This window comes from Coregonus clupeaformis, chromosome 29, assembly GCF_020615455.1.
Source record: "Coregonus clupeaformis isolate EN_2021a chromosome 29, ASM2061545v1, whole genome shotgun sequence".
Lineage (NCBI taxonomy): Eukaryota > Metazoa > Chordata > Actinopteri > Salmoniformes > Salmonidae > Coregonus > Coregonus clupeaformis.
In genome coordinates this window covers 35,320,918-35,346,445 of record NC_059220.1, presented here as the reverse complement: position 1 = coordinate 35,346,445, position 25,528 = coordinate 35,320,918, and the positions used below count along the sequence as shown (strand labels likewise).

The 25,528-nt window shown below is 43.0% G+C and overlaps 2 protein-coding genes across 2 annotated transcripts; one reads left to right on the top strand and one right to left on the bottom strand.

Moving 5' to 3' along the window:
* Positions 1 to 1,439: 1,439 nt before the first annotated feature.
* On the top strand, positions 1,440 to 5,072 carry pou1f1 (POU class 1 homeobox 1). The gene is made up of 7 exons (XM_041884870.2): positions 1,440 to 1,835; positions 2,977 to 3,138; positions 3,219 to 3,317; positions 3,424 to 3,666; positions 3,815 to 3,979; positions 4,067 to 4,127; positions 4,328 to 5,072. Exons 1-7 carry the CDS (start codon positions 1,697 to 1,699, stop codon positions 4,533 to 4,535), a joined length of 1,077 nt encoding a protein of 358 aa, XP_041740804.1. The 5' UTR covers positions 1,440 to 1,696; the 3' UTR covers positions 4,536 to 5,072.
* Positions 5,073 to 8,047: 2,975 nt separating this feature from the next.
* LOC121571730 (charged multivesicular body protein 2b) lies at positions 8,048 to 25,246 on the bottom strand. The gene is made up of 6 exons (XM_041883375.2): positions 25,054 to 25,246; positions 21,609 to 21,700; positions 16,383 to 16,577; positions 12,829 to 12,931; positions 12,463 to 12,569; positions 8,048 to 9,351 (listed from the first exon to the last, which is right to left on the bottom strand). Exons 1-6 carry the CDS (start codon positions 25,085 to 25,087, stop codon positions 9,238 to 9,240), a joined length of 645 nt encoding a protein of 214 aa, XP_041739309.1. The 5' UTR covers positions 25,088 to 25,246; the 3' UTR covers positions 8,048 to 9,237.
* Between the last annotated feature and the right edge of the window lie 282 nt (positions 25,247 to 25,528).

The window sequence follows — 25,528 nt, the reverse complement described above, 5'->3', positions numbered from 1 at the left end:
TACAAGGATCCAGCTCCTTCCGTCCAGACATTAGTCTTTACAATAGGGGACATTACTGAGACTATTCATTGTGGTTAAAGGGCCTGCTCCTCTGGATATGCTTAGACAGCTAAACACCTTGCTGAGGATACACACACACACACACACACAAACACAGTTGAACCGCAGCTAAGCACCTTGCCAAAGGCATAGGGATCAACCATGATTTATCAATTCTGACAGTTTAAAATTGCATTGTATTATTGAATACTGCTTGTATTCTAAGCTTTACAAATCAATTCGATCTGTCAAGGTAAAGCAGCATTGCTTTAAGCTCCTTGTGGTGTTACGAGGCAGGTTGGAGCGTGCCCACGTGATGCTCTACCTTCTGGGTAGGTGTTGACATCAGCTCACCTGCTGCCCACCTACTGTCCCTACAACAACAGCTTATTGTCTCTTAAACAACAGTGTGACTTCACTGGTTTAACTCTCACTTTAACAATCACAAAAACAACAGCTGGACTGAAGTCTTTTCTCCAGCAGTGTGACTCAGGGCCAGACAGAAACTCACGCAGGCAAACGTCTCCAGATGAACTACTAATCAGAGATGATGACTTCTGTTGTCTTTCATGCAAACACAGTTAACACACATAGAGGCCACAAAATACACACCCAATACCAACATAATTGACACAATGCCAAAACAATGCCAGGCACATCCTCTCCACTTCCCCTCCTAATCCTGCCAGACAGATGGTTAGGGTACAAACACACTTATGAACACATACTCTGCCTCTTTCACTACAACCCAGGTCAATCATATAAAACAAGCTTAAATTAATTAAAATGTTTTGCTATAAGTTTTTTAAATCTAGTATTCAGTTCTGCAGGGAGGGACATTGCTAGAAAGCTCAGAAAGAAAGTATAAATGTATGGAACAGCTCGTTTTTAAAACGTATAGATATGAATAGTTGATACTATTGATATGTAGTGTACCTTCTTTTTACAGTAGCACTCATGACTATTCTGTCTTTACTAATGTAACCCTAGCACAGTTTCTTCTCATAAACATAGAGTTTGAAACGGTATCAGATGGGAATATCTGTTCCCTATAGAGTCTGGTGCTCAGAATATCTATCCATATCATCAGATTGTATGGAAATAGAGACAGAGACCCAGAGAGAGAGAAATAAAGCGATTGAGAGAGAGAGGGCGGGACCCAAAGAGACCCAGGTAGAGAGAAGATTAAGTTACCCATTTCTCTCTGCTACTAATCCAGGCTTTTCCCTGTACTGGCTGGACGGCTGGAGGCAGAGGGTCAGATACAACCAGAGCTATGGGGGGTTGGGTGGGGGGCATTAACATGGATGAGGTGGCGGTGGTGGGGGGGCAGAGAAGGGCAGGGTATAAATACCTGCAGTAGACAGGTGGGGCGTCACTCAGGTGGGCTCACAGGGAGGCCAGGGAGGAACACAGAGCAGATACTGGCCAGGTGACAGACACATGGGAAGCAGACCTGCGTAGACCTGTGTTGCTAGAAGGAGACGGGGACCAGCCAAACACAGCAGCTTTTACCTGTCCAGGGCAGAAACTACAAGAAGTCAGCACCTGAGTGTCTACCTGAGAACAGCTAAGAGGAGAGGAGAGCAGAGAAGAGCAGAGCAGGTCAATCTACCTGATCCTGTCCAAGTGAGAAGGAGGTCGTAAGATCATCGTGATGTCGTGCCAGGCGTTCAGCGCGGACTCCTTCACCACCCTGGCAGGCGACTCCCTGCCCCTCCTCATGCACCACGCCTCCGCTGCCGACTGCCTGCCCTCCTCCGCCTCCACACACACTCACAACATGGTGTCCACAGGTAACCTCTCACCCTAACCCATAACCTCTGAGCCTTAACCTCTGATAACGCATTCTTTCTATCCCTCTAAACCATTTCCAGTCTTCTAACAGTTGTGCTGGGTCATGTTCTCTGTGGTGTAACTGTGTTGAAGGCTGTCTTTTTGCTGTGTGTGTGTGGGTGGATATTAGCAGAGTTATTATAGCTGAACCCTGTAGAACCGTGAAGATCTCTCTTAGATGTTTGTAGATAGAATATCTCCAGCTCTTGGCCTTGGAGAGATTCCACAGAGGAGGATAGAGTTGTGTGTGTGTGTGTAGAGAGCGTAGGTGGGGTGTCATCACTGACGCGGTTTGTGTGACCCCCACTTTGCCATCCGGGCTGCAGACTGACAGAAATGTATTAACTCACACCCCCACACTGGCATGCGAATGCGCACACACACGCACAGGTAGCAGGTAGCCTAGCGTTTAGAGCGTTGGGCAAGTAACTGAAAGGTTTCTAGTTTGAATCCCTGAGCAGACAAGGTGAAAAATCGGTCGATGAGTCCTTGAGCAAGGCACTTAACCCAAACTGCTCCAGGGTCGCCGTTGGCAGACCCTGGCTGTGACTTGACTCTCCGAAGGGGGTCTCAGGGAGAGTTGGGATATGTAAAAAACACATGAAATAGCACCACCAAATTATTATTATTATTATTACACGCCCACACGTACACAAACACGTCTTACTCTACAGCTGAAGATGCATCTGAACAGTAATGTCTGCACAGTTTCTTATAAGATTCACAGTCTCTCCCTGGTGTGTCTGTAGATTATTATTACTGTGGTATGGAGGACAGTAGGAGTGTTATTAGCCTGTCCAGTTTGAGAGCTAAATTAACAGTCCACATTCACCATGAGAAAAGACTTCACAGAAGAACACGACACCTGCTGACTGAGATCAAATGTTCTGTCCATCGTCATTGGAAAGGAACCCACACTATAACTAATTCAACACTACAGCTTCTACAACAAAGAATGTAAATCAACCACCATTCTATTGCTATCACTCAATGCAGTTTCTTTCACAAACAGGTGCACCCATGGACAATGACATGGGTACAGCAAAAAGCCTTGTCTAAACTGATCTAAGGTCTCTCTCCCTCCCCTCTACCTCTCTCCAGTTCCATCAGGTCTGTCTCTCCTCCAGTCATCCAAGCGTTCCCACATGCACCTCTCCACCTCCACCCTCGGCAACGCCCTTAGCAACGGTCCCCCCGGCCTGCACTACCCCGTCACACCCTGTCACTACAGCAACCAACAGACCACTTATGGCATGATGGCAGGTCAGTGATGATGATGGTGATGATGATGATGATGATGATGATGACGATGCTGCTGATGATGATGATGGTTTCCTCCCTAGCTCAGGAGATGCTGTCTGCCAGTATATCTCAGACCAGAATCCTCCAGACCTGCAGCGTCCCGCACCCAAACATGGTCAACGGAGCAAACACACTGCAAGGTACACACACACATATGCACACACACACAGCACACCATTAAAAAAGCTAGACTCCCCTCTAGTGGATTTAGCTGGTGTCACAGTTGATGTTTCTCTATCTATTTAGGTTCATTGGCCCCTTGTCTGTATAAGTTTCCAGAGCATGGTTTGGGTGGGGGGTCGTGCTCTCTGAGCCACAGTTTCCCCCCCCTGCCCCCAGCCGTGCTGTCTGAGGAGCCGCCCCTGGGGGGCACCAAGGACCTCCGCCATAGGAGCCGGCCCCCAGACGACCCCCCCGACATGGACTCACCTCAGATACGAGAGCTGGAGAAGTTTGCAAACGACTTCAAACTCCGCAGGATCAAACTGGGTGAGTTAGATAGCTACTGTCTGTCTGTCCTGACCTGTTTAAAACAGTTACACATGCTCACCATAATGTAATGGCTGACTGTGTGTGTGTGTGTGTGTGTGTGTGTGTGTGTGTGTGTGTGTGTGTGTGTGTGTGTTCTGTTTGAAAGGGTACACCCAAACTAACGTTGGAGAGGCTCTGGCTGCGGTGCATGGCTCAGAGTTCAGCCAGACAACCATCTGTCGCTTTGAGAACCTGCAGCTAAGCTTCAAGAATGCCTGCACGCTAAAGGCCATCCTGGCCAAGTGGCTGGATGAAGCAGAGCAGGCCGGGGGTGAGTGGACAACCATGATCTTACCCTGGGAGAGAGGGACAGCCATGAATGACTAATGATGTGGCCTTAATGTTGTTCTTTCCACAGCTCTGTTTAATGAGAAAATGGGCATGAATGAGCGTAAGAGGAAACGAAGAACCACTATCAGGTAACTACCCTCGCAATTTTCTCTTCTGCATCAATGTATGCACTCACTAACTGTAAGTCGCTCTAGATAAGAGCGTCTGCTAAATGACAATTTTTTTTTTTTTAAATACATAAAACACATTACAATTACAGAGATACTTGAAATATGTTTGATCAAATACTTTCTCCCTCTTTATACACTGCATCCCTCTCCTCCTGTAGTCTGGGGGCTAAGGAGGCATTGGAGCGTAGTTTCGGGGAGAAGATCAAGCCCTCATCTCAGGAGATCGTCCGTATGGCCGAGGGGCTACACCTGGAGAAGGAGGTGGTCCGGGTCTGGTTCTGTAACCGTCGGCAACGAGAGAAACGGGTCAAGACCAGCCTTCACCACAGCTCCTACCTGACCAAGGACAGTCCTACCTATAGATAACCCTAACCCCTATCTGTCCCATAATGCCAAAAATTACTTGAGTTCTGGTGTGACCTCATTCTTTAATTGGACCAAAAGCATATTGTTCTTGAAGTACCTGCAGCCTACTACTATTTCTCCCAGAAGTGCCTAAATCACAGTATAACAATTTATGATTCCATGTCTGGTCGTTGTATAAACACATGATAGTAATACATTCCCATGTGTCTTTATCATGATCTAGTTATCTGAAATGTAATATATAAAACTGAATGACTATGTATGTGAACATTAATTTATTGACAGATGTGTTTTCAAGTTGGAGACATCTTCAACCCAGAGAGAGAACTATATAGACATTCTCAGACATTTTGATATGTAAGAAATCAAAACGCACTGTCCCAGTACATGTGTCATTTTTCATACTTACTGATTTCTTGATGTGTTTTCCATGAATAAATACATACAAACCAACAGTGTGGAGAGGACAGGAGCCGATTTAAGTGATGGATAGACAAGCACCTGTGTCCCTGTAGCATACTGGAGACATTATACTGCAGCATCAGTGTAGAGCTGGGCTCAAAAGCAGGCCAGAAGTGCCTGTCATTGTCTTACAATCAATCATTCAGTACAGGGTTGATATATAAAAATAAAAAAGAGAAAAAAGTTGTAATATGATTTAATTAAAAATCTAATTTATCAGAGATGCAATTAATTAATTCATGGATTGTGCACTGACATGCATTTAATGTAATGATTTGTTCATTAATTTATTAAGCAGTTGGTGTTTCCGAGAGCCTAATAAGAGGGAGCTGTGTCAGACAAATACACATGCACCCAGCACTGTATGACTGTGACATTTTTCATATTCACTGATGTCTTGATGTGTTTCTGTGAATACAAACATCCAGCCCACTTGTCAACATGTACATACTGTGCAAGACTCACTCAGGCATTATACAGTGGGGGAAAAACGTATTTAGTCAGCCACCAATTGTGCAAGTTCTCACACTTAAAAAGATGAGAGAGGCCTGTAATTTTCATCATAGGTACACGTCAACTATGACAGACAAATTGAGAAAAAAAATTCCAGAAAATCACATTGTAGGATTTTTAATGAATTTATTTGCAAATTATGGTGGAAAATAAGTATTTGGTCACCTACAAACTAGCAAGATTTCTGGCTCTCACAGACCTGTAACTTCTTCTTTAAGAGGCTCCTCTGTCCTCCACTCGTTACCTGTATTAATGGCAGCTGTTTGGACTTGTTATCAGTATAAAAGACACCTGTCCACAACCTCAAACAGTCACACTCCAAACTCCACTATGGCCAAGACCAAAGAGCTGTCAAAGGACACCAGAAACAAAATTGTAGACCTGCACCAGGCTGGGAAGACTGAATCTGCAATAGGTAAGCAGCTTGGTTTGAAGAAATCAACTGTGGGAGCAATTATTAGGAAATGGAAGACACACAAGACCACTGATAATCTCCCTCGATCTGGGGCTCCACGCAAGATCTCACCCCATGGGGTCAAAATGATCACAAGAACGGTGAGCAAAAATCCCAGAACCACACGGGGGGACCTAGTGAATGACCTGCAGAGAGCTGGGACCAAAGTAACAAAGCCTACCATCAGTAACACACTACGCCGCCAGGGACTCAAATCCTGCAGTGCCAGACGTGTCCCCCTGCTTAAGCCAGTACATGTCCAGGCCCATCTGAAGTTTGCTAGAGTGCATTTGGATGATCCAGAAGAGGATTGGGAGAATGTCATATGGTCAGATGAAACCAAAATAGAACTTTTTGGTAAAAACTCAACTCGTCGTGTTTGGAGGACAAAGAATCCTGAGTTGCATCCAAAGAACACCATACCTACTGTGAAGCATGGGGGTGGAAACATCATGCTTTGGGGCTGTTTTTCTGCAAAGGGACCAGGACGACTGATCCGTGTAAAGGAAAGAATGAATGAGGCCATGTATCGTGAGATTTTGAGTGAAAACCTCCTTCCATCATCAAGAGCATTGAAGATGAAACGTGGCTGGGTCTTTCAGCATGACAATGATCCCAAACACACCGCCCGGGCAACGAAGGAGTGGCTTCGTAAGAAGCATTTCAAGCTCCTGGAGTGGCCTAGCCAGTCTCCAGATCTCAACCCCATAGAAAATCTTTGGAGGGAGTTGAAAGTCCGTGTTGCCCAGCGACAGCCCCAAAACATCACTGCTCTAGAGGAGATCTGCATGGAGGAATGGGCCAAAATATCAGCAACAGTGTGTGAAAACCTTGTGAAGACTTACAGAAAACGTTTGACCTGTGTCATTGCCAACAAAGGGTATATAACAAAGTATTGAGAAACTTTTGTTATTGACCAAATACTTATTTTCCACCATAATTTGCAAATAAATTCATTAAAAATCCTACAATGTGATTTTCTGGAAAAAATAATCTCATTTTGTCTGTCATAGTTGACGTGTACCTATGATGAAAATTACAGGCCTCTCTCATCTTTTTAAGTGGGAGAACTTGCACAATTGGTGGCTGACTAAATACTTTTTTCCCCACTGTAACTGTAGAGTGGCTCCTGTCTTATAGCTCTCTGGTGGAGGAATCACTGAATGAATCTCCATAGCCCCTTCCCCCAGGATCCATTCACTCTCCCATGTCTTCATTGGGATGTACTGGGACTGTAGACAGAGTAATCTCAATGGGACATACATGAAATAAGGCTAAAATAAGAAGGGAGCATGCTCTGTGGTCTGAGAAAGGGTGGGATGCACTGTGGGACTACTGATGCTGAGGAACCCTACATAATGAGCTCTATATGCTAATTCACAGCCTGTGGTTTATATGGCTGCGCTCTCCAGCGGGACAAAGCTGTGTGAGTGTGTCAGGGCTGGGGTCAATTCCAATTGAAGGCAGTCAATTCAGGAAGTAAACTTAAATAATTCAAAATTTGAAAAAACAGCATCTATTTTCAATGACATCTAAATAAACTGAGCAGAAGCTATTTCTTTCAAAAGTTTTTCCATTTTTTTATTTTCAATTAACATTTACATTAACATTTTACATTTTAGTCATTTAGCAGACGCTCTTATCCAGAGCGACTTACAGTTAGCACATACATTATTTTATCGAACCCACAACCCTGGCGTTGCAAACGCCATGCTCTACCAACTGAGCTACATCCCCTGCCGGCCATTCCCTCCCCTACCCTGGACGACGCTGGGCCAATTGTGCGCCGCCCCATGGGTCTCCCGGTCGCGGCCGGCTACGACAGAGCCTGGATTCGAACCAGGATCTCTAGTTAAAATCCCTTCCTGAATTGACTCCCCTTAAATTCAAATTGACTCCAGCCCTTGAGTGTGTCCTCTGGAGTGTGTCGTTACTGCTCTGGGTCTCCATGCTTCTAATGTGGCTGTCCTCTTCAAAACGGAATAAAAACACCAATGATGTGAAGGAGGTCATTGTTTAGCAGCAGCTCGTAAAACAACACATTTCACTGCACCTATCCGGTGTTAGTGACAATAAAACATAATTGTTTTTGTTCATTAAGCCATTTTATTCATTATAAAAGTAATCAACCCTAAACAGTAGAACTGTACAGATACAGAGGATACATACAGTAGTTGACATACATGGTGGATAAAAAGTGTGACAACAACCTTCATTCATTTACATTTCCTGTATGGCGAATTACACCAAAGATCAAGTTGAAAAGAAATTGATGTAACGATAGTGAGCCAGTCAATGTTTTCCAGTAACAATCATTAAGATCATTATTTTACTATACAGTGATATACTAGTAGACATTAGAAAACCACAAGAGAACCATGAGAGGGAACATTCTAGGATGCATGAAATGCTGTTTAGCTGACATTGCACAATACGTCATTGTCTCCTAACCTGCTCTTACAGCATGGTGGAGTGAAACAGAGAGAGAGAGCGTCAGGAAGACAAAACGATCAGTGTAATCTTCACAAACTCCTTGTCCACTCTAGAATGTGTGTGTGTGTGGTTTAAACAAACAGCTCTAACAACAGATATATTAACTGCACAGCAGCCAAGATAAAGAGAGAGATGAGGAGGACAGAGAGACTGCTGGTTCAATCCCACTTCAGAAAGACAGGACACAGAGATCAACTAAAACACAGACAATATCTTCAAATTAGAGAACAACTCAGTGGCACATAACAGGCAATTCAACTGAACCATTCTTTGATATATCATGTTAATGATTATTAGTTTGAATTAGCATTAGATTATTATTTCACACGTTTTTGTTTTAAACTGAATCTCTGTACGTAACTCGTATCCAGTTTGATCCTGCTAATTCCATAGATTCTCAAGCAACATTTTTATTATTGAAAAAGTCCTTACCCTACTCGTTGGGGTTAATGTCAGTATTGTCAGTAGCTCCTAGAGTTAATGTCAGTGGAACTAGACAGACACATTGTCAGTAGTCTGACATCACCAGCGTCTATAGTACTGTACCTAAAAATGTGAGAGCACAGAGAACAATCATCATTACTTCATTCTATTTCTATGACTTTATCATCCTCCCACAGGATTGGTACTCCCAGGACTAATGGAGAAGCCATGCACAAAATATAACGTGAACATTGAGGTCACTTTTCCAGAGTCAACCGTCTGTAAGTACATAATGAAGGCTACCCCTTCAGCAGGCTGCCTGCTGCAGCAGATTGTGTGTGTGTGTATGTGTGTGTGTCAGTCCACTCCCAGGGCTCGGAGCTGTCTCTCTATCTCGTCGTCAGAGATCTGCGTTTTCCGTTTAGGAGAAGCAGTAAGGAGACTCTTCCCTGCTGCTGGGGCTCTCACCATCTGAAACACACATACATTACAACAGGTTAACACTGGCACTGGGCTTACAACACACACATTACAACAGGTTAACACTGGCACTGGGCTTACGACACACACATTACAACAGGTTAACACTGGCACTGGGCTTACGACACACACATTACAACAGGTTAACACTGGCACTGGGCTTACGACACACACATTACAACAGGTTAACACTGGCAGTGGGCTTACGACACACACATTACAACAGGTTAACACTGGCACTGGGCTTACGACACACACATTACAACAGGTTAACACTGGCACTGGGCTTACGACACACACATTACAACAGGTTAACACTGGCACTGGGCTTACGACACACACATTACAACAGGTTAACACTGGCACTGGGCTTACGACACACACATTACAACAGGTTAACACTGGCACTGGGCTTACAACACACACATTACAACAGGTTAACACTGGCACTGGGCTTACGACACACACATTACAACAGGTTAACACTGGCACTGGGCTTACAACACACACATTACAACAGGTTAACACTGGCACTGGGCTTACAACACACACACATTACAACAGGTTAACACTGGCACTGGGCTTACAACACACACATTACAACAGGTTAACACTGGCACTGGGCTTACAACACACACACATTACAACAGGTTAACACTGGCACTGGGCTTACGACACACACATTACAACAGGTTAACACTGGCACTGGGCTTACGACACACATTACAACAGGTTAACACTGGCACTGGGCTTACAACACACACATTACAACAGGTTAACACTGGCACTGGGCTTACGACACACATTACAACAGGTTAACACTGGCACTGGGCTTACAACACACACATTACAACAGGTTAACACTGGCACTGGGCTTACAACACACACACATTACAACAGGTTAACACTGGCACTGGGCTTACAACACACACATTACAACAGGTTAACACTGGCACTGGGCTTACAACACACATTACAACAGGTTAACACTGGCACTGGGCTTACGACACACATTACAACAGGTTAACACTGGCACTGGGCTTACAACACACATTACAACAGGTTAACACTGGCACTGGGCTTACGACACACATTACAACAGGTTAACACTGGCACTGGGCTTACAACACACATTACAACAGGTTAACACTGGCACTGGGCTTACGACACACATTACAACAGGTTAACACTGGCACTGGGCTTACAACACACAGTAGCCCTTCTGCATAGAGAGCAGTGGTATAGTAACACATGCTGTCCCCCAGGGGGAGTGGGTTCTCTGCCAGATCGACAGTCACTGTAACTGCCTCTCATTTATCACCACACAGGTAGTCTACAGGCACAGTCTACAGCACGTGTCAAACTCATTCCACGGAGGGCCGAGTGTCTGCAGGTTTTCGCTCCACCCTTGTACTTGATGGATGAATTAAGGTCACTAATTAGTAAGAAACTCCCTTCACCTGGTTGTCTAGGTCTTAATTGAAAGAAAAAAACAAAAACCTGCAGACACTCGGCCCTCAGTGGAATGAGTTTGACACCCCTGGTATAGGCTATCATCCCATAAAGACAGGCAGGCTACAGGCACAGACTACATTACATTACATTTTAGTCATTTAGCAGACGCTCTTATCCAGAGCGACTTACAGTTAGTGAACACATATATTTTTTTTAATACTGGCCCCCCGTGGGAAACGAACCCACAACCCTGGCGTTGCAAACACCATGCTCTATCAACTGAGCTACATCCCTGCCGGCCATTCCCTCCCTTACCCTAGACGACGCTGGGCCAATTGTGCGCCGCCCACGAGTCTCCCGGTCGCGGCCGGCTGCGACAGAGCCTAGATTCGAACCAGGATCTCTAGTGGCACAGTTAGCACTGCGATGCAGTGCCTTAGACCACTGCGCCACTCAGGAGACACAGACTGTCATCCCATAAAGACAGGCAGGCTACAGTAACAGGCTGCCATCCAATAAAGACAGGCAGGCTACAGGCAGTCTACAGCAGTGGTATTCAAACTTTTTCAGCGGGGACCCCATTTTTTCCCCCCATGAATTTCTCGCTACCTCAACCAAATCTAATGACACAACCTTAAAATCTGTACATTTAGATTTTTACATCAACAACTAACCTTTAATTCATTGCATTCATCTCTTATCTAAATTAATATAAACCAATAAATACATCTACTCAAAATGTTTTTTAAATCTTTCTCAAAACCGTTTGTATATTATCCCATACAATAATCTGTACTCATACACACACACACACACACACACACACACACACACACACACACACACAAAAACACACATGTATTTTTATTTGAATTTTGGCAACCCCACTGCAGTTCCCCCACAAACCCACTAGGGGCCTTCACGCAATCTTCCCATAAAGACAGGCAGGCAGGCGACAGGCACAGTCTACAGCAGTGTTTCCCAACTCCAGTCTTCCAGTACCCCCAACTGCACACATTGTTGTTGTAGCTCCGGACAAACACACTTGATTCAACTTGTCAACTAAACATCAAGCCCTCAATAAGTTGAATCAGGTGAGTTTGTCCGGGGCTACAACAAAAATGTGTGCTGTTGGTAGGGCTATGACGATACCAGTATCGCAATATTTTTTACATGACAAAAATGAAAACACGAGGCAGACAGAACTCTTTGGTCCTTTAAAAACCTGCTGTATGTAAAATATTGTGTGCTTTAGGTTGGAAAATAAATAAATGTGACTCTGGATGACAACATAATGTTTACAACATTAGGGCTGTTTTCCTAAAGAAGTTAAATCCACTTTGTGTTTTGTTTCCTTGCCACGATACTAACGAGTATCGTAATACTGGTATCGTCCCGGCCCTACTGTTGGATACTCGAGGACTGGAGTTGGGAAACACTGGTCTACAGGCTATCTTCCCATTAAGACAGGCAGGCTAAGGGCTATCCCGCTCTCCTCCTATTGTCTGTCTATATGTCTGCTACACCTCAAAGCATCCAGACCGGGGGGGGGGGGCTTTGAGATGGTACAGGACTATGTCTTACCTTTCCAGAGGACTGCTTATAGGGAGAAGTGACTTGGGAATGGCATAGGGCAGTATGTCTTACCTTTCCAGAGATCTCAATGCCGATCTCGTCCAGAACCTGGTTCACAATGTCCTGAGATTCTTCCTCGTCTCCTGACTCCTCAAATATCTCATCTAATGTATTGTTGACTGGAGGAAGCAAGGGAGGGAGGGAGAGAGAGAGAGGGGTAGAGGGGGAAAGGGGGCAGACAGAGAAAAAGAGAGGCAGATAGACAAACAGAGGTACTAGTCAGTTTACCGTTAAAAGGTCATTGAACCACTAGGCTAACACATTGATCTGTATGGGCTTTTTGGTTCGGACTTTGACAGTTTTTTTTGGTCCGTTACTATTGTGCATCTTTTAAATGTTAAACTTTTAGGCTAGGGAGCCAATGACAGCAGGTCTTACTCATGTCCTCTGTCATGCCCATCTTCATGTTCTCCTTCTGGAAGTCCTGCATGGTCTGGAGGGTCTTCTGAGGATCCATCTTCTTGTTCACCGCCTGCATCGTCTGGACAAACATACAGACACACAAGACTTACACCACCAAAACTGTTATATTACACAGACACAATACACAACTCCCAGAGCATGTATGCGCATCATCAACACGCAGAGGGATTCTGCCTCTTCTTCCTGTGTGTTATCAGCCATGGCCTAGTTTCACGCCGGAGCCAAAAACAGCCAAATGAGCAGCACACGCCACATCTAATTAGATGTCATTTGTATATTGCTCTCAAACTTTTTTCAAGTGTGTCCCTGTTGTTAGTGGGTCTCTCTGCAGACCCATTGTTTTGGGGAGACTTTAATGTTTTCCCTCCAGACTGAAGCCTTATCCCAGAGTAGCAGGAGTCATAGTGGGGTAGGTACACAATGCACACATTCAGCTACTCTCTGCCAGCTCAGCCTGGTAACACACAAAGGAGCGGTCCTCCCTAAACACATACATTTTTCTGTTACAGATAGGTTTCACAGAATTAGACCTCTCTGTTTCCTACCAGCCAATCAGACATCCCGATCATGACTAATTAACTACCACACACAGAGACAACGCTCTGATTAGAAACAGATTGATCATTAATACATGAATATATATATTTTTTTTTTTTCACCTTTATTTAACCAGGTAGGCCAGTTGAGAACAAGTTCTCATTTACAACTGCGACCTGGCCAAGATAAAGCAAAGCAGTGCGATAAAAAACAACAACAACACAGAGTTACATATGGGATAAACAAAAACGTACAGTCAACAACACAATAGAAAAATAGAACATCTATATACAGTGTGTGCAAATTTAGTAAGTTATGGAGGTAAGGCAATAAATAGGCCATAGTGCAAAATAATTACAATTTAGTATTAACAATGGAGTGATAGATGTGCAGAAGATGATGTGCAAATAGAGATACTGGGGTGCAAATGAGCCAAATAAATAACAATATGGGGATGAGGTAGTTGGGTGGGCTAATTAAAGATGGCCTGTGTACAGGTGCAGTGATCGGTAAGCTGCTCTGACAACTGATGCTTAAAGTTAGTGAGGGAGATAAGAGTCTCCAGCTTCAGAGATTTTTCAGTTCTTTCCTGTCATTGGCAGCAGAGAACTGGAAGGAATGGCGGCCAAAGGAGGTGTTGGCTTTGGTGATGACCAGTGAGATATACCTGCTGGAACGCATACTACGGGTGGGTGTTGCTATGGTGACCAATGAGCTAAGATAAGGCGGGGATTTGCCTAGCAGTGATTTATAGATGACCTGGAGCCACTGGGTTTGGCGACGAATATGTAGTGAGGGCCAGCCAACGAGAGCATACAGGACACAATGGTGGGTAGTATATGGGACTTTGGTGACAAAACGGATGGCACTGTGATAGACTACATCCAATTTGCTGAGTAGAGTGTTGGAGGCTATTTTGTATATGCCATCGCCGAAGTCAAGGATCGGTAGGATAGTCCGTTTTACGAGGGCAGCATGAGTGAAGGAGGCTTTGTTGCGAAATAAGATGCAGATTCTAGATTTAACTTTGGATTGGAGATGCTTAATGTGAGTCTGGAAGGAGAGTTTACAGTCTAACCAGACACCTAGGTATTTGTAGTTGTCCACATATTCTAAGTCAGACCCGCCGAGAGTAGTGATTCTAGTCGGGCGGGCGGGCGGGTGCAAGCAGCGTTCGATTGAAGAGCATGCATTTAGTTTTACTAGCGTTTAAGAGCAATTGGAGGCTACGGAAGGAGTGTTGTATGGCATTGAAGCTCGTTTGGAGGTTTGTTAACACAGTGTCCAATGAAGGGCCAGATGTATACAAAATGGTGTCGTCTGCGTAGAGGTGGATCTAAGAGTCACCAGCAGCAAGAGCGACATCATTGATATACACAGAGAATAGAGTCGGCCCGAGAATTGAACCCTGTGGCACCCCATAGAGACTGCCAGAGGTCCAGACAACAGGCCCTCCGTTTTGACACATTGAACTCCATCTGAGAAGTAGTTGGTGAACCAGGCGAGGCAGTCATTTGAGAAACCAAGGCTATTTAGCCTGCCAATAAGAATGCGGTGATTGACAGAGTCGAAAGCCTTTGCCAGGTCGATGAAGACGGCTGCACAGTACTGTCTTTCATCAATCGCGGTTATAATATAATTTAGGACCTTGAGCGTGGCTGAGGTGCACCCATGACCAGCTCGGAAACCAGATTGCATAGCGGAGAAGGTACGGTGGGATTCGAAATGGTCGGTGATCTGTTAACTTGGCTTTCAAATACTTTCGAAAGGCAGGGCAGGATGGATATAGGTCTGTAACAGTTTGGATCTAGAGTGTCACCCCCTTTGAAGAGGGGGATGACCGTGGCAGCTTTCCAATCTCAGACGATACGAAAGAGAGGTTGAACAGGCTAGTAATAGGGGTTGCGACAATTTCGGCAGCTAATTTTAGAAAGAAAGGGTCCAGATTGTCTAGCCCAGCTGATTTGTAGGGGTCCATATTTTGCAGCTCTTTCAGAACATCAGCTATCTGAATTTAGGTGAAGGAGAAGCATGGGGGGGGCATGGGCAAGTTGCAGCGGAGGGTGCAGAGCTGGTGGCCGGGGTAGGGGTAGCCAGGTGGAAAGCATGGCCAGCCGTAGCAAAATGCTTGTTGAAATTCTCGATTATCGTAGTTTTATCGGTGGTGACAGTGTTTTCTAGCCTCAGTGCAGTGGGCAGCTTGGAGAAGGCGCTCTTATTCTCCATGGACTTTATAGTGTCCCAAAACTTTTTGGAGTTAGTGCTACAGGATGCACATTTCCGTTTGAAAAAGCTAGCCTTTGCTTTCCTAACTGATTGTGTATATTGGTTGCTGACTTCCCTGAAAAGTTGCATATCGCGGGGGCTGTTCAATGCTAATGCAGTACGCCACAGGATGTTTTTGTGCTGGTCAAGGGCAGTCAAGTCTGGGGTGAACCAGGGGCTATATCTGTTCTTAGTTCTGAATTTCTTGAATAAATACTTGCCGACTGTAACTAGTTCACATTCAAAGCGCTAAACATAATGGGCTAATAGTCCTATAACTGGGCTAATTAGATATGCTACTTTATACATTACCAGATACATTACTTAATTGATAACAACTAAGATGTGTAAGGATGTCATCTGATCTGTGTCTCTGAGCTGTGAACAGGTATAGGATGGAAGAGGGTGAAATGAGAATCTCCACCCAATCAGACAAACATTCACATCCTGAGGGGATGACAGGATATATAGACACACTAATTCTCACACACACTCAGAGATGAAGAGAGGAGAGGAATCCTGTGAACTCTGCTGTTTTGGAGAAGCTGTTTTAATGTTTTAACTGGGTTAGTCGGTCTGCTTTTGGCCACATTTACACAGATATGTGTGTTTGGAGCTACAATACAATAAAAACATGTCTGACTTTTGGAGGCCCAACATCTAAAATGTGTGTGTGTGAATGCACGCATGTGTGTGGTGCTCTTTACCTTAGCCGTAGAAGACATGGCGCCAGCCATCTTCATCTGAGAGTTCATGACCTTGGTCTGTGTGGACATGGAGGTGACCTTTGAACTGACGGCGTATGTCCTGTTCTTCTGCTTCCTCAGCTGTACCAGCTGCTTGGCCAGGATCTTACACGCCTCGCGGTTCCCAGACTTAGCCATCTTCTTGATCTCAATCTCCTACAGGGGAGGGGAGGAATAGGGGGATTAGCAAGGGGGAGCTTCTGACTGGCTTTGCATTCGGCTGTAAACGGCCAACTTCACTACACTCATATAGACACATACTGTACATTACTACATATACATTCAAATATACAACACATACACATCAGTTTCCCCAGGGAGCCCTGTTAGAGTATAAACAGTGTAAATACTGTGATTTGTCGATGGTCTAAACACCTGAGAGCTAGCAGCCTTTCTTAGCTTTGGTAAAACAGCCTCTCAGCCTGAGGGAACACACACTGCAAGGCTGTAAAGCTATGTCCCCTGGGAAACAGTACAGTTGCATCTGCAGCCCTGTGTGTCTGTGTTTATGTGTTTGTTCTGAAGAGCCAGTCCTCAAAACAATCATTTATTAATGATCATTATTACAGTTGTTTACAGGAATAATCCTCCCATCCCTTCACCCCTTCTCTCTGTCAGTATGTAGTGCGGGTTAAACTGTCATTAGGATGATCAGTGCTATGTAGAGTGGAGAAGAGCTGAGTGAAGGAGATGATTGTTCAGCAGATCCAGTCTCCTCCTTAGGTAGAGCGCTCTGCTAAACAGCTGAGTAGGCAGATTTCCATTACATTACCCCTTAGACAAACAAACAGGTGCCGTCTGTCTCTGCCTGCTAAACAGATTCATGATTAGAATAGACAGAAAATGTAAGAATAATGATGCTTCTATTTGCTATCTGCCATAAAGCAAAATTACATTGAAATATGTAACAGTGATCTAGGCTGGGATGACGAGTGGCACAGATGACCTTGTCCTACTGTCACCAACAGAGCAAGGTCTACAGGAAAATTTTTACATTCTTTGGGAATACAGCATCAACTGGGCAATCAATATCAACTTTCAGAAAACCAAAGTTGTGATTTTCCAGAAAAAGGCCAGAAATCAGAGCAGCTGATTAAGAAATACCATGGTTGAACATGCCCAATGGTACAACTACCCGGGACAAAAAAGCTGTGCCTCTGGTGGATTTGGTCTGGCAGTGAATGCACTAAAGAAAAAGGCCGCAAAGCATTTAACTCTGCAAAATATTCAATTGTGTAATTTTACCAATTGCACTATATGGAAGCGAGGTTTGGGGTCCAACCTGTAATTACGATTATAAGCATTGGGAGAAAAACCCAATACAAAATCTACATATAGAATTCTGCAGAATCATCCTACATTTTCAAAAGAAAGTACCAAATAATACATGCAGAGCGGAAATCAGACGATTCCCTTCATTTGTAAATATAAAGAAAAGAACAAATGTTGGCACCATTTGAAATTATGCCCCAAAACATTCTTACAATTCAAAGCACTGGAAACCCAAGAACTGAACCCTGAAAAAAATAAGAGTCCCCTATGTCAGCTGTTAAAAACACTAAACCCCCTATTATCCAAACACACAAGGAAATCAATCAAGTTGTTACAGAAATGAAAAACCTCCTATTTGACAAATTGGGAAAACAAAACAAAAACACAGAATAAACTAAATTGCTATTTGGCCCTCGAAAGATAATACAAATGGGCAGAATATCTCTACTCTGTCAGAAACACAAAACAGAGTCAGATCCTGACCAAATAAAGGCTCAGTGACCACCAATTGGCTATAGAAACAGGGAGACACAAAAAGACATGGTTACCCAAAGAAGATAGTCTATGTGGTCACTGCATGACAGGGGAGGTAGAGACAGATGCACTTTTTCCTCTACTGTGAGAAATACTTCCAAATAAGATAATATTTTTTTCAAGAAAGTCTCAATCAATTCCCAACTTCTGTGCATTTACTAATAACATAAAGCTGGAAATTATTCTGGGTGAGGGAGAAACCGTAAATATTACTGTCAGATATGTATATGATTGCCAAAGCCTGAGGGACATCCCATTACCATTAATTCCATGAAGTATTTACATTGTATATAACTTACAAATAATACATAGTGAAACCATCATCCACATACATTTTGATGTTTATTTATTTATCAGCCATTCTTTCTTTATCTTATTTTTATTTAATTAAATGTATCGACCAAAGATTACACAATACAACAGCAGTAGTGTTGTACCTGTAGACACAATTATATGTGACCCGTTTCAAGTAACTAGGAGTATGTCGCACGTCACTACTTCACAGGAGTGGCATTTTAACGTTTTTTTTAAATCAAAAAGCATTTTTTGGCAGAAATGCCTTCGCGAACATGTGAACTTTCATGTGCCTTAATAACAAACTTGTATGCCATCTTTAAATACGAATACAATTGTTAAATTACGAGCCTAGTTGGTTTAGCCACGGAAAAATACAGGAACCTTCCCGCTAGCCATGATTGGCTGAGATAATGGATGGGCTGGACATGCCGGGAGAGGAGTTCGGATTGGTCTGCCATGTAGCATGCTTCTGTCTATAACATGAGCTGCTCAGTATGTGTAGATAATCCTTTCTACCGCGGCTTATTTTATAAGTGTAGCATTGCTGCCCTGAGGTTAATAGCCCTATCGACAAAAATCAGTGGGAAAAAGTCATGATGGACTACTTTCTGGAGGACGATCGTGCCATGCTGACTCTCTCCGACTCTGCAAATGAATCAGACGATGAGGAAATCCCTGATTTAGGAAAAAACATTTTAATTGAACCAGACATTGTAGTCTTCCCCCATCACTGTCATCAGAAGAAACAGCGATCAACAGTGTTGTTGTCTCGGAAGAAGATGAGCGAGTTTTGAAATCAGTGGAATGCCAGTTGGAACCAGAGAGATGATTCCCAAATGTGGAGAGAGTCGAAAAGAGAACACAGGAGGCTGCTGTATAAAACACCTGTCTCCAGATTACATCTTCAAACTAAGGGTAACCATGGCATCCATGACAGAGGGAGATGCGTTCATCCATGTATACGGGTAAGAGTCTAGCTAATTTTGTCACAAAGGTGTTTTCATTGCAAGTTAAAGCGTACTGTTAGCTAGCTAATGTTAGCTGGCTGGCTCGCTAGCTAACAGTACGTGTATGATCTGTGTAGTAATATTATTTGTATCTCAGAAATCCATTTGCATTGCTAGTTATAGCCTATTGTTAGCTAGCTAACATTGAACATCATTGGTTAGCTTTAGCTACCTGCAAATGCATGCATGGTGCATGGCATTATGAGTTGGGATTATGGTTCATTGTTAAGATAGCTAGCCAGCTACATTTCTAAACACAAGACTACTATGCAAGTAACCATTTCACTGTACCGTTTACACTTTCTGTATCCTGTGCATGTAACAAATAAACGTAGATTTAATTTGATATAGTGTGTTTACCAGAGACGGTAATGTGAAGAACAACATGACCTGCACCAAAGTCAGATTAGGATATAGCCCAAGGACTAGATAAAGTGTATTTTTACTACTACTTTTTGCTACTACTTTTAATCTTGAAATCTTTGATTGTTTACTACACTACCTATTTACTCTGACTAGCACATGGCCTCACATGTGAATCCTTAAAGAGATGGGTGGGGCTAAGGCTTAAGAGGGTGTGAACTATGCTGAATGGGTGTAGACAAAGAAGAGGTCTCCAGTAGGTGTACCAAAACTTTTATGGGCCATTTTCTCACAAGTGGGGTTAAATGTTTGTCAACATTCAAAGAATAATTACTTTACCATTGTTCCTCAACTGCAGTGTATGATATACAATTTTATAGCTCTGAGTTTCTACTTTTATCCAATGTAAAAAAAACACAATTTCAAATGTTGCTACATATGACCGAATCCATGTGGTGTATCTCCTACTGTATGTACTATAATTAGTATTACTACTGAAATGAACTGTGTTTCATTATCCTCATTGCATTGTACTATATTTACTGAAATGCTGTACCACTATACTGCTTTGGCAATATCTACAAATTGTATTTCATGCCAATAAAGCAATCTGCATGAGAGAGAGAGAGAGAGAGAGAGAGAGAGAGAGAGAGAGAGAGAGAGAGAGAGAGAGAGAGAGAGAGAGAGAGAGAGAGAGAGAGAGAGAGAGAGAGAGAGAGAGTGAGAGAGAGAGAGAGAGAGAGATACAACTGACAGATAAATGATGCTATCACATAACAATGTACATAGAGACAGACTGATCTAATGTTCACTTGACCAGGACAATATTTCAGCTAGATAGAGGTGACAAAACATGCTATTTTTCATCTGAATAATGAACCAAGTTGTTCTATAGAATAAAGTGGCTATAAATTCAAATCATGGGCTATCCCTGGATCCATGCCAGTACATACACTTTGCTGAATAATATAGATATCTTGTTGAAGAAAAAAAATGTTATTCTCCAAATGTGCTGAAAGCCCCAGTAGTCTCTGTGTTAAGAGTCTAATAATAATAATAATAATAATGAGTCTCCCATAGCAACTACAGCAGCCCCAGAAGAGGAAGCGTTAACAGACACAAATGTGTCTGTCACAAATGCATTTATGCTAAATTGTAATATAGGTCACTTTCTCTTCTTAGAGAATAGCTTTTTTTTCAGACCAACAACAAAGATAAAAACTAGATTAATTAAGATAAATAGTAATGAGTAATAAAAAGCTGGTCCCTGGGAAGGTAATTATGGCCTGGGTGATGTTTACAACAGAGAGACCACTCTTCCATTCATCCTTCTGATATAGTGGGAAATGTTCTATTCTGCTGTTCACACAGCCCTATGGTGACTCAGTGTGTGTGTGTGTGTGTGTGTGTGTGTGTGTGTGTGTGTGTGTGTGTGTGTGGACGTGTTCTACCTCCTCTTTCCCCTGTAGCTATTCTACCTGTCCAAATCTGTTTTTCTATCCCAGTCGTTAGCTAAGCATCCTTTAGGCCAGACAGACAGAGCAGGAAAGGGATGTGAGTGGAGGTAGGGGGTAGGATGGAGCCAGATTTGCCTACAGTCATTTACACACATTTGATGCAATCAGCAATAATCTAAGGAAAAGGTTGTACTGAGAAACTAAAACCTGCCGCCATCCTACAGCACTTCATAGGGTGTGGGGGGAGGGGGTCTCACCATTTGTTTCTCTTGTTTCTCCAGAGCAGCTCTGTCTCTAGCGATCTGTCTCTGAGTACCTCGAAGCTCCTTAGTCTGTTCCTTTATAATGTCTGAGAGAGAGAGAGAGAGAGAGAGAGAGAGAGAGAGAGAGAGAGAGAGAGAGAGAGAGAGAGAGAGAGAGAGAGAGAGAGAGAGAGAGAGAGAGAGAGAGAGAGAGAGAGAGAGAGAGAGAGAGAAATTAGAAAAACATTTACCCTACGAACATACACAGTTATTGAATCAAACTGTTTTTTTGTTTTTTTATTACATACATACATACAGTTATGCTGGGCATTGGGCTTTCTGTAAAGCTATAGAAGCAGAGTAACATTCTGTTCACACGGGTAGATAGACAGGGACAATAGCTCTGGACATTCCTCATTCACAGGGCTGAGCCTGGACTCTAAGCCATCCCTGCCTCACACACTACCCATTACCCTGACACAGCGTGTGTAACACAGTCCGACACACACACTATGCTCCAAATACCAGACTCAACTGTACACGATAAAACTGGGTTCTTTCTTAATGTACAGAGGGACCAACACTAAAAAGAGCTCAGGATTGAACTCTTATTGAGATAATTCATACTTCAGATAGACCCAGACTAAAAACATTCCTTAATACCATATTATTTATACTTTTAGAAATATAGGCAGGGTAAACTATGTGATGCGTCTTGTTTCAAGGGTTTCCAATAAAAATACACCAGGCTCCTGACTTCATACATACAACAGCAATAATGTAACAAAAATAAATAAATAAGAATCCACGTTTTAAGGCAGGATAAAAAAAACTTGAAGTGTAACATCAAAAGGGACAATATAGGCACAAGCATGAAATTAAGTGGATAAGTGAAGGCATGCATGAAGAGATAGTCATACAGCAGCAGTCCCAAATATAAGACACACACCCTGCTGTGGATTATGAGTTTGGTTGAAGAGCAGTCCCTGAGACCAGGCATGTCTGTAGGCAAAGGCACACTTACTGTCCTACACATTCTCTCTCTCACACACCCTGCTGTGAATGTGTCCCAGCCGTCCCAGCTCCTGTATTTGGGTAGAGGACATGGCCCCCACTACACTGCTATTAGCTCTAAGGTTACCGCAGACACATATAGTGCGCTAGGGCACTCCACCAGCTGATACACTAAACCATTGCACTGGACTCCTTCACTAGAGTGAGAGGACTCCCAGAGATTCTCTCTACAGTGGAGAGGGTACTAGAAGCGCTACCAACAACCTCTAACACAACCTCTAAATTGACCCTCTGTTTCATTGCTGGATCAAAACGCTAAATATTCAACAGAAAACTAGCTATCTTTCCTCAAAAGAAGGTTTTTCCTCAAAACTATAGAAAGGTATAAATAAAACATTTTTTTAAATAGTAGGAAAGCATTTGTTTAATGTTCAGGTAATTCCTGCAGTGGAAGTCCAAACTGAAGCATGCAGCAGTGAAAGTTGTGTTGTTGTAAAGCATGTCAAGCTTTTAGAGGAAAATGCATTAGGAAAGTGAAGAATATATATATACTTCCCCCCCAAAAGAATACTGCAGTAACATTTTTGCAGATAAATGTTGTTGCAGAATAGCAGGCTCCCAAAATCTTACAAAATTACCCTAAAGTAAAACATGTTGAAAAAAATGAACTGAAATTAGTGAGAATCCTTGCCATAGGTACCAATGGTGCCCTCGTCACCCAAAAAACTCCAGAGAGAGAGAGAGCTGGACCACTTGTGAGAGCGAAGAGTAGTACCTACGTACAGGGTGACGTAACGACAACGTCTAAAAGAGGGTGGGGTATCGTCTACAAAACTCCACCAGCTATTCTCTGCCCGCCATCGCACCCCGCACGCCCTACCACGGGATACCACCGCTTCTCGACACTGGGCAACCTTGGCACCCCACGCCCAGAGAGAGAGGAGAGAGAAAGAATGAGAGAGGGGATAGAGATGCTGAGATATCCTATCAACTATCTGGCCTTGAGTAAAGGTACAGCACAATCACAGTAAGTGAATATTGATTCTCCATCAATGAGACCGTGGTCATGGAAGAGCTTATTAATATTGAATTAGGTAGAAACTTAAAATGGATTATATAGAAACTTACAATAGGTTTCTGTTTAATAAAGTTAGTGATTTAGATGTAATGTATTTATTATATATTGGAAGGGTTCTGTTGCATTCTGACCCTGTAAGACCAATACATTTTGACTGATAGGCATTAGGCACAGTATTCCAATGGCTCAAGGAAATACACGATAAGATGGAGACATTTCTTCCTATTATTTTCTATATCGAGGTTAGGCACATTGAGATACAAATATATTTTTAAAGAGAGACCTGAAAATCAATCCTATCAACATATTGCTACATTTTCTAAGTATCAGCAGCAGCAAAAATCTGCATGGCATGTACTGTGTTATCTTTACAGGCAGCCTGAACTCACACACACTTCAGGGTTGACTGATGACTTTTTGTTTCCCCTTGCGTCATGTTTGACTACTCTATGAGACAGGAAAACTGAGAAGTGTTTTACAGTCAAACATAGCCTAATGGAAATCTTGACATGATCATTGCTGGGAATTGCCAGGGACCTCACCATATGATATTATCAAGATACTTTGGTGCCTAATTTAGAAAGATGGAGAACAAGCTATGAAGGAAAAATACTGGAGTTTTGGTGCAAGTACAGCCAACTGGCGCAAAAATAATATTGCGATATTGTCAAAACGATACGACATATAGTAAAAAATAATATTCCGATATGTAACTTTTAGAGAGTAGAGGGAATGGATCGAGTAGACAGTGTGATAAACCTTATTTTTATCCATCTGTCTTTTACTGAACAGAGTGAAGTAACAATAATTCTACACCAGTATCTCTGGATCACATTATTCTCTCACTAGCTCCGTCTAAACCTGAACAAAGCTTTCTTACAGGACTTACACTGCTAGATGCTGTTCATCATGGAATTAATCTGTTGCAGTCAGCAGGTAAGTTACAAAGTAACCCTTGAACATACTAGGCAGCATCATCAAATCAATGTAACAATGTACTAACTTAGCCTAATGCAACTACACTGTTCACACCAGTTACACGATGGTCATAAATTGTGACACCGGTTTTAACTTAACAAGCAACTTTCACCTGATAAACAGACAAGTGGAATAGTATTTGTATAGTTTCAGACTGTGACACAATCTAACTTGAGAGGATTCCACGTTGACCAATGTCATTGTTGATTTCGTAACATAAACATGCATCTTCACTTTTCAAACTGGTATCAGGTGAACTGGTAAAACAGTTGAACTGGCTCGTTCAGTAGGCAGGTCTATCTATGTTCGTTGGTGGCGGACTGGCTCTCACCAATTCAAACAACTTTGTTACTTTGTTACAAGCCTACTAGCAGTGGAAAACAAACTTACCGTCGACTGTCTTCTTCTTGAATAGAGAAGCCATGGCGCACAAATTAAAACCTTTTTTCCTAAATACTAGGCCTAAACACTAAATACAACTTATGTGCTTCCAGATGGTGGGCAGTTAAACTGTAGCTCTATCAACAAGCTGAGATTTCCTGGTCGAACTGTTCCAGCCTTTCACATGACAGCCCAGACTCACCGCCGACTCTCTGACGTCACCACGGGACTCTCCCAGTTCCTCTAGTCTCCTCTAGAGTGCGGTACTGTTCCGACGCAAACTGAGCTCTTTTACCGTTCATATCAACCCCCACAGTGAACGCTGAACTGTGGTAGATAAAAGCCATAAAAGTAATCAGTGATGATTAGTAGAAAACGAGGAGGGTAACTTGGGGGAAAACGACCTCCTTTACGGAAAAGTTGGGTAAGATTTAGTTATGTGCATATTGGCTAACCTTAGACAAACACACTTTGAAGGGAAATA